The 15,448-nt window shown below is 38.0% G+C and overlaps 5 protein-coding genes across 5 annotated transcripts; all 5 read right to left on the bottom strand.

Annotated features, from left to right (window-relative positions):
* Positions 1-229: 229 nt before the first annotated feature.
* On the bottom strand, positions 230-1,817 carry LOC121328833 (natriuretic peptides A). Its single transcript, XM_041273923.1, has 3 exons — positions 1,615-1,817; positions 967-1,273; positions 230-390 (listed from the first exon to the last, which is right to left on the bottom strand). The coding sequence occupies exons 1-3, from the start codon at positions 1,729-1,731 to the stop codon at positions 386-388; spliced, it is 429 nt and encodes a 142-aa protein (XP_041129857.1). The 5' UTR covers positions 1,732-1,817; the 3' UTR covers positions 230-385.
* A 2,248-nt stretch (positions 1,818-4,065) lies between these two features.
* Positions 4,066-5,491, bottom strand: LOC121329229 (brain natriuretic peptide-like). The gene is made up of 3 exons (XM_041274707.1): positions 5,256-5,491; positions 4,460-4,775; positions 4,066-4,140 (listed from the first exon to the last, which is right to left on the bottom strand). The coding sequence occupies exons 1-3, from the start codon at positions 5,373-5,375 to the stop codon at positions 4,124-4,126; spliced, it is 453 nt and encodes a 150-aa protein (XP_041130641.1). The 5' UTR covers positions 5,376-5,491; the 3' UTR covers positions 4,066-4,123.
* Positions 5,492-7,585: 2,094 nt separating this feature from the next.
* On the bottom strand, positions 7,586-9,440 carry LOC121329186 (ventricular natriuretic peptide). The gene is made up of 3 exons (XM_041274618.1): positions 9,239-9,440; positions 8,387-8,681; positions 7,586-8,046 (listed from the first exon to the last, which is right to left on the bottom strand). Exons 1-3 carry the CDS (start codon positions 9,356-9,358, stop codon positions 8,024-8,026), a joined length of 438 nt encoding a protein of 145 aa, XP_041130552.1. The 5' UTR covers positions 9,359-9,440; the 3' UTR covers positions 7,586-8,023.
* Positions 9,441-11,469: 2,029 nt separating this feature from the next.
* LOC121328913 (C-type natriuretic peptide 3-like) lies at positions 11,470-12,110 on the bottom strand. The gene is made up of 2 exons (XM_041274058.1): positions 12,027-12,110; positions 11,470-11,784 (listed from the first exon to the last, which is right to left on the bottom strand). The coding sequence occupies exons 1-2, from the start codon at positions 12,108-12,110 to the stop codon at positions 11,470-11,472; spliced, it is 399 nt and encodes a 132-aa protein (XP_041129992.1).
* Positions 12,111-13,061: 951 nt separating this feature from the next.
* On the bottom strand, positions 13,062-14,650 carry LOC121329337 (C-type natriuretic peptide prohormone-like). Its single transcript, XM_041274895.1, has 3 exons — positions 14,391-14,650; positions 13,468-13,788; positions 13,062-13,317 (listed from the first exon to the last, which is right to left on the bottom strand). Exons 1-2 carry the CDS (start codon positions 14,478-14,480, stop codon positions 13,483-13,485), a joined length of 396 nt encoding a protein of 131 aa, XP_041130829.1. The 5' UTR covers positions 14,481-14,650; the 3' UTR covers positions 13,062-13,317; positions 13,468-13,482.
* Positions 14,651-15,448: the final 798 nt, after the last annotated feature.

Genomic DNA, 15,448 nt, shown 5'->3' with positions numbered 1-15,448 from the left:
TACAGTTCAAGCTACATTACAATTCTTGGAAAAGGAACTGCAGCAGCCTGTGTGTGGAATAGCACAGCATCACTGCTGTGTGTAAACCCTGCCCGCTGCTGCAGAGTGCGTTACAAGAAGCAAGGTTTGACCACTGCTAGCTAACAAATACAAGAGGAAAGAACTGGGCCCCCCGGGGGGGTGGGGTGGGGGGTAATGATTTATTTAGTCGCACAGAACTTCCATTTAAAGACCACACCACACACACATACACAGTACAGGTGTGATTCTCTAGCTAACCAACATCACTATAAATTAGTGATTATAAATAATTATAAATCCAGTATTCATTTTTAGCCTTTTTTAAAATTACTGTTTGTGTAGATTCCTTCACTGCATCAGAAGCCTAACCTGCAATTAAGAAAAAAAAAAACGTTTGTAAAGTTTCTTTGAAGCATAATATACAGCTCTTAAACACATTATTGAATAACTAATTGTATTTATTTTTTATAAGACTAAACGAAAGAACAAAAAGCATTACAGCCTTTTACAATGTTTGATCTTTGTTTCATCTAGTACTATTATGTATGTCAAGATTTTGCGAAAGCACGACAAAAGTAAATTGTTATTCATTTGAGTTTTAATGTGTAGCTTTTTAAAATCATAATCATTTATTGTTCACTGAAATAGTGATTTCATTTAACACTCTCATCCCATAAACATTCAAGTAGTTTTTTAAAGATGGACAACAATACTGTCAGGTTAACAAAAGAAAAACCATTGTCCCCGCTCCATTATTTATTCATGTCCTATGACTGTGCATGTTGACTTTTCTTATATATATATATATGCTTCACTTTGAAAAGGTTTAGCACTATGTATTGGATCCATCAAGCTCAAGTGTGCCGTGATTGCAGAACTCTACATTCTGATATTTGTGGAACGAGATTCCAGAACTCTCGATTTCTGGGTATTCTGAAGGCTTACCTTTCCTGGAACCCCCACATCCTATAGAACTCATAGAGCCGATTCTGTCGATTCTCGAACCAAAGCAGCCAGAGGAACCTCTGTTATTTCTTGTAGCCATCAGAAGATCTCGGAGCCTGCTGCTCTGCGACTGGTAGCCCTCCTGTGGCTTCTTGAAGTCGGAAGCTGGCCTCTGTCTCTCCCTTTCCCTGTCCCAGGGGGAGCCAGCTTGGGATCCTTCACCCTCTGGGTTTGCAATGTCATAATCCTGCTGATTGTCATTGCCTTCGTCTTGACCCAAGGTATCCTCAAAGCGTTCAAGCAGAGTCTAGAAATGAGAACAAATAAAGTAGGTATTCTAGAAGGGTCATGGGGTATGCCATAACTCATCGTCAGATTATTGTTCTTCCAAATAAACATTGCATTCCATTTAGATCAAGTAACATTTGCACCTATACATTGTACCACTAAGTACAGAAGTCTTTGCTGTGCAATAAACGTTACAGCTTTTATTGTTCAATGGTTGCTCAACTCAATTCACAAGTCGAAGATCTAATCTACTAAAACTTAAAGGTACAGGACAAACGTATTTTAATTAGAGTGGATTGCTCTCAGTTTAACAAGAGGACTAGGAATTCATTTCCACACTGTGTTTCTTTCACCCCTTACCTTCAAGTTGTCTAGGTCTTTGGATGAATAAGGACTGTAGAGTGGATCTGCCCTAGCTAGGACCTTATTGCAAATGAGAAGCAGGACTCCAGTGTAGATGACTGTCTTCAGCATCATGTCTTCCAGGCTTTCTTTGTTGCTTCAGAGTCTAGTCAGGATTCCTCTTGGGGTCTGTTCTGCTTGTTTTTTGGTTCAAGCTCTTTCCACCCGAGTTCTTTTATACCCTTGACGGAGACAATTGCATGCTCGAGGCTTGTCTTCTTAGCAATTGCCTACAGCACATTCTGTCACCTCAGCAAGAGATAAGCGGTGTAAAAGAAGATTTCCTTTTAAGAGGTTATTTGGTGGTGGGTGATGTGCTGCATGGCGAGGAAACATCGCACCTACTTGGATTGGCACAGCGCATGATGACTCAACTCAGCGATTTCACCCCTTGTGAAACATTCCTTCAGGAAGATGCTTGGCATGCTTGAAAATATCTGTAATGCATGAGTAATCCTGCACCATATCTATCGGGTCAGTGTGCGTGTGGATCATGAGCAATACTGCACCATATTATCTATAGGGTCAATGTGCATGTGGATCATGAGAAATATGGTTTCAGAGAGTCTTAGCACTTTATATCACTCAGGACACAGAGGGAGCAACTTGCTTACCGGACATGCTTAAGTCACAAACACGCAGCTTTGTCTGTTTCCTTATACAGCAGTATGTATGTATGTAGATTTATTAGAATACCCCATTGCTTCTGTATTTTTGATTTGCTGTGCAGATGAACATCTTGGAAATGTGTCAAAACAGGCAAATTGGTAATTGTCTGTTTGAATTGATGACTTTAATAAGCCACCCGTGAAATTAATTTAGAACAGTAAGAGAAAACGAACACAGAGCCACAAATGGCAAAATGCATGAAAGCGTTCCAGAAGTTGTTTAAGATGCCTTATTAAAGCATGAAGTGGTCTAACATATTTACATATGAGTGCCTATTATTTCTACATCGCTGATTACTGACCAGAAATTGAAGTTGTCACACCCAGAGGTTTCCATGCAGGTAGGTGTATATATTTAAAGGATATAAAGGACTCATCTTGAGGTGTTCTAATAAACTGCACATGACTGGAAGTACAGAAGAACTGTCTGGAACAAACCCCATTGCTAATGCTTTTGGTTTACTAGCATATACAGTGCATTCTGAGATTTTATATTATATTTAGTTTTAGGGTAAATGCATTAATTTTGCTTCTTAGATATTTTAGTACATGTTGTGTGCCTGCAGGCCTCTCTGTATCATATTACATAAATTGCTTTAGAATATGCTTTTTGAGGTAAGTTTAGTTCAAATTTAAAGCTTGGTTGTAAAGCTTACAGATTAGTTAACAAACTGTGGTCCTTGATTTAATGGCATACATTGTAAAACTAAATGTTTAAGATGTAAAGAGAATCTGGTGTTAAGGATTTTGAACACATTTTAGCTTTTATAATTGTTTGAGATTTTTCTTTAGATGAACAAACAGTAAGCGTTACCGAATTAACATTACAGTGTGTAGTGTATCAATATATTATTATTATTACTATTATATTAACAGTACAATTTACTTTAATGGAAAACATTTGGTTTTGAAGAGTTTTTGACTCATTTTTTAATCACATATGTTTTTCTACAGTATAAATTATCATTAATAGCTCCCTAAAGAAATTCAATGTAAAGTATATGCATCCAAAGTAAACCTATGAAGTGAATTAATACTGTAACTGGTTTGTTGCTACTGGGTACGGTATAATTCATTTTTAAACAGATCCTTGAATGTGCTGTTAGTACAGATAATGCCACATAAAACAGCAGCTATAACATTTTAAATACAACCACCCGTAAGTTGAATGTTACCATTGTAGTGTAATGCAGCAGTCAACCACAAGGGGCGTGGGGATGTCACCAAGACGTGGAGTAGCTGTCCATGGTGCTGAATCGGTATTTTCCTGTCTCACAGCAGCGTGTTCAAAAGTAAGCTATTTTTCTTAAACATTATGTTAAATAAAATTTTGAATATTTTAGGTTGAGTATGTGTGTGAGTATATTACATTATACTATCCCTCAGAAGAAAGTAGCCATTGACGGTTCTTTAACTGTAATATATAGTGATGCCTTTGTATACGTCATGCATACTTCCTTACGCACTGACTGTTTTACACTATACAAAAAATACAAAAATAAATAAAGCAATCACAGTAAGGAAAAACAAAGTAATTGATATAATAAAGATAGTTTATTGTATTTTTTTTAAATGACTTGAAATAAAGTTACTGAAGTTTTAAAACAGCAATCAATAAATTAACAATGAAATCAATGCTTTTTAAAATAAATAATGTTCAATAAATATTAAATATTAAACAAACAAAAGTAAAAAATAAATATATCAAATAAACAGAAAGTTGTTTAATGGCATTTTATTGTCGTGAAAAATCCCCATTCCTCAGAGCGGGTGTACAGTAGGGATCTCTTATGATGGTTTTAACTTCTTTTGTAACCTAGAAGACAAAATATTTTAACATTAAAATTGCAATCGAACATATCCTGCCCAAGATGACTCCTGTATAGCACACGAGACACAACTCCTAACATGATGAAAAGTTGTCTTTTAAAATAGTACCTAGCTAATTACATGGAATTACCTACATTCATTAAGTAAATCCGAAGTGATATGCCATTGCTTTCTCCTGATACGCAATCCAATATTACTGCATTTAGCAAATTCCAATTAAGACGATGAACGCGTATTGTTAGGTAGTCTAGACATGCTTTTCTGTAGGGATGCATGATAAAACACGATTGCTTTAGTGGACTTACTCATTCTAGAACCACCGTTGCACCCTAGCGCACTCATTGATCCGATACGGTCGATTCTCCTTCCGAAGCAGCCAGAATATCGTTTTGCGTTTCTCAGTGGGTTCAGAAATCCACTGGTATTCCTGTCCGAGAGGCGCGCCTCCTCCGCATCCTGCCTGCTGTATCCAATAGCCGATTCTTCTGCGTCTCGCTCCTGGCTTGCATCCTCCGCTTCGAATGATCGCTCTTCCGGCATTCCATCTGGCACCTGCCCCCTCTCTAATGATTCTGCTCTGACGTTCAGCAAAAATGCATCTTCTAGGCGTTGAAGTAAGGTCTGGAATCACAACGGAATGGCGCATGAGGTTTTTAATGCGCTTTCACATATTCACATTTCACATATTTTTCCCTTAAACAATATTATTGCACAATAATGTATGCTATTTTCTTGGTGCTTGGTGAACACGATGCATCAATACGGAGTTTCTACACTCTTGGTGTTAATGTTGGGGTCTGATCAAATTGAAATGTAGATTAAACATGTAAGACCTCCGAGCAACTTTATATTTCTGTCAACACTTTATGTCAAGACAAAACAACACTTTCAACACAAAGTATGCGATTCACAAAGCATTTACTGCCGTGCTATTATTATTTATTATTATTATTATTATTATTATTATTATTATTATTATTATTATTATTATTGAAGCTTTTAAACATGATCCTTTTGTTTTCGTTTTACATTGGTAAATACCTTACGAATACGAGCCTAAATATCCCGTGATTGGAATATTTCCGCCCCAGCGTTGCTTACCTTTAAAGCGTCGGTATCTCTGACCACAGGGTCGCTGTAGGGGTAGGCACACACGAGGAGGTGCGTCTGCAGCAGCAGGTGCACAAATCCGTAGCAGAAGGCAAGCCTTGATCCCAACATTGTCTCTGATGTTTAGCCTCGCTGATTTGGAGGTATGGCTCTTGTTTCAATGCGTTCTTGGTTTCTTCCTTCCTCCCTTGACTCCTCTTGTCTTATTGTTGTTTTGGTCTCAATGGTGCAGCTGGCCTTTTTATACTTTTGAGAGTGACGTCGCCGATTTGGATAGTGCTATGTGAGGATGTAACCTCGCATTCCGTCACTTGCTGTTGATAAAGAAGGCTGTCGGAGAATTCCTTTTCAAGTTGTCATTACACTAGTGATAGAGGTAATCTGTAATAGAGGAGTTATTTCAATAGTTTCGGGGGAGGGTCCTACATTACCGGCAGTAAGCTTTCTTCATTGCCTTTAACAGAAGAGCCGACTCTAGTTCGCTTAATTTGGGCTTATTCGATCATTTCCAGGAACATATAGCTGAATTGGTGGAAAGATCCATACAGTGCTTATTAGGGTAGGTGTGTAAGTGTATATATATATATATATATATATATATATATATATATATATTATATGTATATATATATATATATATATATATATATATATATATATATATATATATATATATATATATATATATATATATACATACACACACACACACACACTATTTAAGTATTGCAATACTGCATTACAATGACAAATACGTTATATGTTATATAGTGTTATATGTTTGATTAGCCTAACATCAAACCCATAAAGGTGTGCAAAGGACATATGTGTCACAGAAATAAAAAAATAATAATGACGACATTCTCGTTTTTGCAATGAGGTGCACGAAGAGGCATTTAAATTTGACTGACAGGTTGGATCCGGTCATCCACATTGTCAGTTTCCTCCTCGCGATACTCGAGACACTCTCAAATGTCTTCTAAGAGGGACATGTTTGAATAACAAGCGCTCAATTCCTTGTGAACCTGATGGGCTAAATATGTAAAAACTAAACCATGAAACTGAATCCAGTATTTTTGTGTAAAATGAGAACCTGACACTTTTCAGAGGAAATTTTTGATACGTTAAACTGTATGAGCATTTTTATATTCTATATTTATTTAATTAAAATATATTTGTGTTATGTTTGCATTTTACCAAAGTAATCTGCAGCCTAAATTAAATTGTCAAGTCTGTTTTTTTTTTTTTCTTGTTGGCGTTGCTTTCCAAGAATTCTAACATTGAGTAAAGAACAGTAGTACAGCTTAGAGTAAACTATATGAAAATATGTCAGTTGAATGACGTGATGTCATTGAGTGACATTGTGCATAACGGCACTGCCAAACAACAACGGGCTGAGAGACGGCTGTTAAGGGAAGTTGTTGTGCAGATCCTGGTGATTGCCACCAGACCCACTGAGGACCGAATATGAGTGTCTGTCAGGACGCAGCTAAAACAATCATCGGAAGACAGTGAGCGACAGCGTGAAATGCAGCATTATACATTCTGTTCGGGCTTTCAAAACGAATCTTACTTGTGATAAACCGTTAGAGGCAAGTTTATTTCCACGATGAGGTTTAGCTTTGGCGACTGCAGGGTACGGAGTTACGCCTATCAGAAAATGTTAACGTTTCGTGTCACCACGTTTCAATAAAGCACAAAGTAATGATTAGTGAACTGTCCTATTATTTTCATCGTTGGTTCAACCAGCATTTTTATTTTTAACACAAGCAGTTGTCAGCTTTGTGTAGTGTTTTTATTGTATTTTATTGAATAAAAAAACAGTGTTTATCTGGTGACAACTCTTACAATATCACAAACGTGTCCCTTTCTTAATCTTTTATTAATTGATTGATTGATATTAAATCGGGCGCTATACACAATTCTTCAACTCCTTAAGGTTCAAAGGGAATTGGACGGTTGGTGTTCCAACGGTTTCCTCTTCAAATACATTTGAAAGCGACTCAAGTATCACGAGAAGGAAACAGACAGTTTGGATGACCAGATCAAACTTGTCTGTAAATGTCAAACCCTGTTTCTCGCACCTCATAAGAAAATTAACATAATTTTATTTGTGGGACACATATGTCCCTTGTACCTTAAAGGGTTAACTCGTGGGCTGTCTTTTCTGAATAAAATATATTCTGATCATAACAAAGCACATTGCGAGGAACTATATGTTATGACTGATAAATTAGACATGTCGATTATGTATTATTCCCAGATCCGTCCAAGAATAAACATGTAATATTTTGATTAGGATACAGAGGGGACAAAACAAGTACGTTAAAGTCGTTTATTACAAATATAATTTCTACATTGCCACTCCAAGTACAAGGACATCTCATTTATTCAAATAACAGCTGAATACAGAACTCGCGTGAACGCTTAAATATTATACATTACATGTATATAGAAACTCCATGCAGAACTGCACACCTTTAGAAAACACGGGTGATCATTTTTAACCATTAAAAGAAAATCATTCAATTTGAACCGTTTTTCCTGTAAGGTCAACCTTTACATCCAAACTGTATAACAGGGCCAATACTAACTAACATACATAATTACAGCATAAATATATGTTTGTTTTCCAGTGTGTGGAAACAATGACTTCTCCTATAGCGCACACGCGTAACAATGGGAGTCTTGTCACATCCATCTTCTGCACAAATGATTAAAGTCCTGAAGTCAATGGAGAGACGGTCGTTCAGTTTCCACTAAAATATCCTTTTCTTTGAACCTGGGAAGAAAAAAAGCAGAAACCATTAAGAGACTCGAAAGTGACCTACTGTGTCTCCAAATTGTTACAAGATGTGTTTATACAATAACAATTTGTATAGAGATAAATGGAGAGATATAGACATAAAAACGTTTCTAATACCACTTTTTTCCAATCAAAAATCACAATTTTAGATGGAGCAAGGGCCTTTTTATTTGAAGGCTTCAATCTGGCAACGCTGGTGATAAAACCAGTTTTAAGCATAAATTAAAACTCATGAAAACGTATTAATGGAATAAACAGGATTTAACCGTCTGGTCACAATATTATACTGAGCGACAACAGAAAATCACAGTTTTACCAAATCTGGAGTTGTTGCACCCTAGCGAGCTCAAAGAGCCGATTCTTTCAATCCGGTTTCCAAAGCAACCGTTCATGCTTCTGGCTGAAGTCGCAATACTCCGGAGCCTGCCCCTTTGCGTGTTTACCTCCCGAAAACCAGCCGGTTTATAAAACTCTTTCTCGGCTTGTTTCCTAACATTGTCCAAGATCAGATCAACGTCGTCTTCTGGATTGTTGACCAGGTCTTCAGATCCCGCGTACACGTCGCTCTCCTCATCTGGGGAGAGTTTCTCTTCTAGACGCTCAATTAAATCCTGCAACAGAATGATTCAGAGACTTATTCCAGGCACCTCCACCTAGAGCGTCCTGAGTTTTCTGTTAAAACGGTGACCCGATTTATAAGAATGGATGAAATGCTGTGTTTAGGACTTGTTAAAAGTCGATAATCTGATTTTCTAAGGTATTGATAGTTTGTTCACTGATTGTATATTATCATTAATAGTATTAACAAGACCAAGAAGAAAGATTTGGAAACTATAATACTGCATATCTGGGTTGTTTAAATTTGCAAAGTCAAACTAAGGCTCTATAGCTATGCTTTACATAAAACTTTCCTGTTCTCCTTGAGGTCAGAAACCGCGATCTCTGTGCACAGCCCTAAACAGCATTATATGTGTGTGTGTGTGTGTTTGTGTGTGTGTGTGTGTGTGTGTCTATCTATATATATATAACACACACACACACACACACACACACACACACACACACACACACACACACACACACACACACACACACACACACACACACACTAACAATAAAGGGCCATCGTTTTAAGCTTCTGACTCACAGATCGACCTGGGGTACTTACCTTCAGACTGGACAGCTCCTGCACGTTGTACTTGTTGAATAAAGTACTGGCTCTAACCCCGAGCTGGAACACGCACAGTAAAAGAAATCCGTAACGGACTGCTATTTCCCCCATCCTCATTGAATCCCTGCCCCAGTACAGTTCAAACAGTGATGCTGTCAGTGTGCTCCACTGCTGCGTATGAGTTCAACTGTATCCGCTGTTTGTGAAGACTTGGCCCTTTTATAAGCTTGGAAGCAGCACCACAGAATCTGGTGTCCTGTTATGACAGAAACGAACTTGACATTCTGTCACCTCTTACCGATAAGGATGCTGGTTTAGACCGGTGGATAGACTGCCTTTTAAGATGATATTTGAGTGTTGCTCTGCGGCAGCCGTGGCCAAAATTGAGTCCTCTACTCCTGGTCTTTGTTCCAACCCTGTTCCACATTGTTTAACTGAACCAATTAACCCTCATTCAGACCGTCGAGTAGTTCATTATGGACCCTATTCTCACGCGCTATTTACGCGCTGGAAGAAGTGCTTTAACAGCGCGTAAACGAAGTGATAATAGGGCACGATATCATTTTACCCGTTAAACCTGGAGTGGAATAGCCCTCCGGGACCGTGATTGGACACCTCTGCTTTAAACTATTAGAACACATATACTGTGTCCTTCAATTTGCTTTTAAAATAAACGGGTTAAATGTGGAACGAATAACGAATCGATTTATTTTGCGATGTTGTGTTGATTCGTGATTTGGTGAGCTTTGCTTAATTTTGTGCAGTACATCAGCAACGCATAACAAGCACATGCTGTCATGCTGTATACATTGTGTAGACTAAAATTAGAAAATAAAAAAAAAACTGCCTTTACTGGAAAGCAAACCGATTTGGAAAATCTTCAAATATCACATCAGTGTCTGGACTATATATAAAACTAACGCATGATTGAGGCCAAAATACATGGCTGTGAGCATGCTACTGCGGATAGTTTAATGTCACCTCGAGTTCTAATTTTGTTACGGCTGACAAACAAGACCTTGACTTTCCATCACAGGACCGCCCCTGTAGAAATTACTGATAAACATGTGAAACTCGCGTCGAATTCAATCAAAACATGCACGCCTTCTTTCTGACACGGAGCATTTCAGTGTTATGTGGCAAGATTCAATTAAAAAATATCCAGAACAGACTTTAAATTAAGGACTTCAGTTCAAATGAGAGTCTGCGAGAGCGAATATTCTGATTCAATAGCGCCTTAGAGGAGCACAAGAACTCCAATGTGTAGCTGCACCATTCCTGCCCGCAGCTCTCAGACCCAGATTAATCGGTTGTTCTTTTCATTAAGCGTACTCTGTAGTATAATAATTGTGAACGAATGGTAAAGTATAGGTAAGCATTGTAACGAGCAGGTATAGTACAGTATATTAATAAACATGGTGAACCAAGGTAAGCTGTGGTAGATGTATAGCCCAGCTATTGGAAAAGCATGGTACTGCAAAAAGACCATAGTAAACTTTTACAAGGGTCGCTCTGGTACATGTGGGAGGATAGATCATGTAAATGATGTGACAGATCTGGAAATAATGCACTACAACCCGCAATACAGTTCATATAGTCTTTAAATCAAAGACTTCGCCATATCATTAATTAGGTAAAATATTTATTCAGCTTCAGTCCAATATAATCGTTTTTTTTTTTAAATATAGTTTTGATACAGCAAGACTAAATAGCTGACACAATGGAAATAAGCAGAAAGGTTCAACGTTATTATTTTTAATCCAAGTAGTATGCAGATCTCTCAGCTGAAACCATGTCATTGAAACGAACACGTTTACATCAAGTTTCATAAAATGCACGGCGATAATAAATAGAATTGTAAGCGTTCTACAGGCGGTCTCCGTTGAAGGAGATGAAAATGAACGTCCTTGCATGAAGAGTTCAAGGAGAGTCACCCCTTCCAGTCCTTACACAGACAGTCCGGAAACATTTGCGGGGATAAAAGGAGGAGAATTCTGGAGGCTATATCGATAATCGATATACTGTATACTATAATCGACTGAACTGCAATTATTGTTACATCTCAACTCTTTGGGCTAATTCTCACACATATTGTTTACTGCAGTCTATTCACAAAGCATTAGTCCCAGTCGGTACACAGCAGTCGAATGCACGGTGGTGGTAGTAAACATTATAATACACAAAACACAGCCGGTGTAACGAAGACGCCGTTACCTGATCCAAGGCTATTAACATCCCAGTCCATTCATTGAGCCGATCAGGTTCAGTCTGACCCCGAAGCAGCTTCTCGATCCTTTCTTTTTCAACCTTCCTGTGGACCGCTTCGAAGAGGTCAGGATATCGTTCAGGAGCCTCGTCATTTTGATCTCTTTGGAGGACTGCGAGTCCAGGCCCCTGGAGATGCGGCCCCAAGGTAGTTCGGAACCCGTGTTGAAGGATTCAGATTCGGCGGTTGTTTCGTCCAGCTCCCGTAGGAGCGTCTCATCTGAGCCCACATAGAGGTTGTTATTGATATTTTCTTCTTCTAAAAGATGCATTAGAGTCTGGGCAAAGAAGACATTGTTTTTAAAAGACAGGTAGGTGATCAAATAGGTTACCAAACATCATGATATATGTTTTTAAACAAATGACAACTAAATCATTTTTACATTTATAGTATTAATTCATCGTGTAGAAGCTTTGAAATCAGCATGTAGCAGCATTTTATAACAAGAACATATGTGTGTATAAACGATTTAACTTGAATGTGTATTGCAATAAAGACTAGTCGTTAAATACGTGTTACCTGTAAACTGGACATAGGCTTCGCCCCGACTTGGCAGAGAAGCAGGAGCACCACAGCGCAGTAGATGGTGACTTTTCTGGTCATCTTTGAAATTGTTTGGTCTTGTATTGTGATGAGCCTGTGGATTCCTTTCTTCGCGGTCACGGTAGTGTTGTATTACAGAGTTGGGATGACAAGTTCCATCTACTGCCTTCACGGTCTGCTGTAAGGAACTAGTGAGCTTTTATATACTTGAGGGTTGCATCACAAAACTCTCCAGCCATTGCAAAACTGACTACCCTACTAAATCAATAGATCTAATGTCTCCTTGAAGCTTGACGTTCTAAAGGATAAGGTGCTAAATTACATTGTAATTGCTTGTTGTCGCGAATTCACTCGAATAATTACAGCACGGTTTTGTTAAGATGCTTGGCGGGTTGCGTTTATTGCTGTTATTCTCACCTGTATGAAATATATTGGGTCCTGAATTGACTCTTAATTTAAACCATTATTACTCTGAAACTGCATGGGTTGGATTAAGCTCCGTTAATCTGGCATGCATTAGTGGGACATCTTTATATATAAAGATATAACATCCTTCTGATCAGCACTGGATTGTAGCTAAGCATCATACTGTAGCCAGCAAAGGGCACACGTATTGTATTTGAAACTTCTGACCACGTCATAAACTTTATTTAAAGAATAATGATGTCATTAGTGGTATTCCAAAAACATGCATCAAAACTTCAGACTGTTTTAAGGAATGTTTTCTAGGGACATTTATTTAAACATTCCCTTAGGTTAAAAAGTGTTTTGAAAAAATATAAAACAATAAACCGTTGACAAACGAACTGTAACTGTTTTATCATCAAAAAGTCCTTATCAAACCGTTTCTTAAAACAGTTCCTAAAGTTTTGTGAATATGGCCCCCATTTATGACAAATACAAAAATCACAGCAAAGTCTATATATTAAAACATTTATTTATGTATTTATTTATTTTTACATTTAATACATCACTGACATATTCAAGCGCACACAATGGATAAAAAATAAACCATGAACAATTCACATAAATAAAATGTATACATAATACGCTATTTAAAGACGATATAAGTAATGAAACAGACACCGATCCCAATTCAAGTGCAGTTTAATCAGGGACACACTTGTAAAGATGCTACAGTGTTATTATAGAGGTGTATTATGGCAGTTGTTGAAGTTGAAGCAGTATATTCCCGGGGCGGAGTCGAAAGAGACAGCTGGTCATCCCGTCCCAGATGTATAATCTTCTTTAATTTCGTTATAAGTCCCTGTAACGGACAAAAGTGAAAGTTATAAGCTTATATGAACAAGTTAATACATATGCATTAACATAACACACACACACACACACACACACACACACACACACACACACACACACACACACACACACACACACACATTCTGGAAACAATTACCATGTTATAATTGCATCAGCAGCCCAGCCCGCTCATGGAGCCTATTCTGTCCAGTTTCACTCCGAAGCAACCCCGGGAAACGCCCTTTTTGTTTTTCCTCCCATATCTCTTGGCAGAATTGATTATGTCACTTAAGATCCGAACGAGCGCTTCGTCAGAAACGGGGTTCCCTGCACTCAAGCCCCCGAACTTTCGGTGCAAGAGTTCGCTGTCCAGCTGATCAGAAGAAACCGCCGCAAGCGATAAGCCATCTACATCGCGGTCCTTCACCTCCGGTTCAAGATAACGGTCAGTCCCTCCTTCTAGCAACCTGGACAGGGTCTGAAAATGTGCACAACTGGACAGTTACTACAAGAACAACAATTCGATATAATCTGGTTATGACTACAGTATTTATATATATATAAACACCATATGCATCATGCTTAGCTTACAGTAACCCTAACCCTAAATCTTTTCTGATACAATTGTCTAATATATCGTGCAATAAGATTTACACTTCAAGTACATTGTAACTATGTATAATAACATTGCAAACATGTATTTACTGAGTAGCTACTATGTAAATAAATACACAGCTAGCTAGCTAGCTAGTTACCCCGTCAAAAACAAACAAAAAGTAACTTGGTTATATTACAGCGGATGGACACAATGTATTGCACGGAAATAAACTGTTCAGGAGAACTTTTTTGTTGCAATAAACAACGTATCTACAAAAAAGCAACATTTACAGTGTAACTAATCTAGAATAGCCTCCTGGTCGTTGTTTATCATTCCAATTTTAACAGGTTAATGTTTTTACTTGTCTATCAGTAATTAAGTCAACAGAAGACACGCTTCTTCATCCAGTAGGTTACAGCCCACTACACGAAAAGACTGATAAAAAACACCTAAGCACACAATGGTCAAACACGGGTCCTCACCTGTATATCAGCGACTGGCTGAGCTAGCAGGAGGTCCTGGACCGACAGCATTGCCAGGATTCCGAAGCAGAGTGCGGTATTACAGATCATGTCGTCACTTCGACAGCCACTGTAGTTTATCAATGTTTTTCTTCCTCCTTGTCGTTCCAAGATCGCACCGTCTCCTGCTCTACACTCCGAGCCCAGGACTGTCCCTTTATACCCCCACCCCCAGGAGAAGGTGACTCTACCCTCGAGTCAGCCTGTTCTTGTGTGCGCGCATAGAATCCACTCTCCTACTGCGTGTGTAAGGCCAGTGAATGAAAGTGTCCGGACAGCCTTTTTCTGGAAACACGTTCGCTGTTCGTCTTGAAATATGATGGCTAATAAGCTATATGTCTATGACAGTAGAATACAGCGTTGCTTAATTAGTTTGAAACTTGTTTCGTTCTTCAGTGAAGGCTCTTATATTATAGAACACATAACCGCTAATAACATAGTTGCATATAAGATACCTAAAAAGTGAATTAATTAATTAATGTATTTATTTATTTATTTAATGAGAATTAAAAGAGTAATAGTTTAATGGACAGATGGTTATTTACGTTTCCAATTCCATTCTCCTTTCTTAGATATCTCAAGGTGTCTGAAATGATAAGTACAGACAATATTATTGTATTACTTTTTCAGAGCATACTCATAAGACATAAATAAATCAAATCATAAATAAATAAATGAACGCAGTCGCAGCTGGGGAATGTACAGAATGCTTTTCTATTGAACTCAGTTATTAGGATTTTCTGAAGTGGTTTGATTTTCATCAAGTGCTTCCCTATACCACAAACCCCAAGGACTTTCATTTTGAACACAACACATGTAGAAAAGTACCACTTATGTAGTCGAGTTCTTATGTGTACAGTATTGTAATAGTAATGATCTGGTGTGATAGATTTCACTGGAACATTATGAAGTGCTTGCCACGGCACAGATCGCTGGTGCATTTCATGTCAATGGATCTGTCAATATACCTTCTGATGAGTACAGAAGTAAAACAGGAGATGTTAATAAAACAGTCGCAA

This window comes from Polyodon spathula, chromosome 16 (assembly GCF_017654505.1).
Source record: "Polyodon spathula isolate WHYD16114869_AA chromosome 16, ASM1765450v1, whole genome shotgun sequence".
Lineage (NCBI taxonomy): Eukaryota > Metazoa > Chordata > Actinopteri > Acipenseriformes > Polyodontidae > Polyodon > Polyodon spathula.
The sequence above is the reverse complement of the archived record's forward strand: the minus strand, read 5'-3'. Positions and strand labels throughout refer to the sequence as shown.

Coding starts and splice junctions, on each gene's coding strand:
- LOC121328833 (XM_041273923.1), bottom strand. CDS start 1,731: ATGATGCTGAAGACAGTCATCTACACTGGAGTCCTGCTTCTCATTTGC. Junction 1,274..1,614: donor AAGACCTAGACAACTTGAAG/GTAAGGGGTGAA, acceptor TCTCATTTCTAG/ACTCTGCTTGAACGCTTTGA.
- LOC121329229 (XM_041274707.1), bottom strand. CDS start 5,375: ATGTTGGGATCAAGGCTTGCCTTCTGCTACGGATTTGTGCACCTGCTG. Junction 4,776..5,255: donor GAGATACCGACGCTTTAAAG/GTAAGCAACGCT, acceptor TTGTGATTCCAG/ACCTTACTTCAACGCCTAGA.
- LOC121329186 (XM_041274618.1), bottom strand. CDS start 9,358: ATGAGGATGGGGGAAATAGCAGTCCGTTACGGATTTCTTTTACTGTGC. Junction 8,682..9,238: donor AGGAGCTGTCCAGTCTGAAG/GTAAGTACCCCA, acceptor ATTCTGTTGCAG/GATTTAATTGAGCGTCTAGA. Junction 8,047..8,386: donor GTGCAACAACTCCAGATTTG/GTAAAACTGTGA, acceptor TTTTCTTCCCAG/GTTCAAAGAAAAGGATATTT.
- LOC121328913 (XM_041274058.1), bottom strand. CDS start 12,110: ATGACCAGAAAAGTCACCATCTACTGCGCTGTGGTGCTCCTGCTTCTC. Junction 11,785..12,026: donor AGCCTATGTCCAGTTTACAG/GTAACACGTATT, acceptor TTCTTTGCCCAG/ACTCTAATGCATCTTTTAGA.
- LOC121329337 (XM_041274895.1), bottom strand. CDS start 14,480: ATGATCTGTAATACCGCACTCTGCTTCGGAATCCTGGCAATGCTGTCG. Junction 13,789..14,390: donor AGCCAGTCGCTGATATACAG/GTGAGGACCCGT, acceptor GCACATTTTCAG/ACCCTGTCCAGGTTGCTAGA.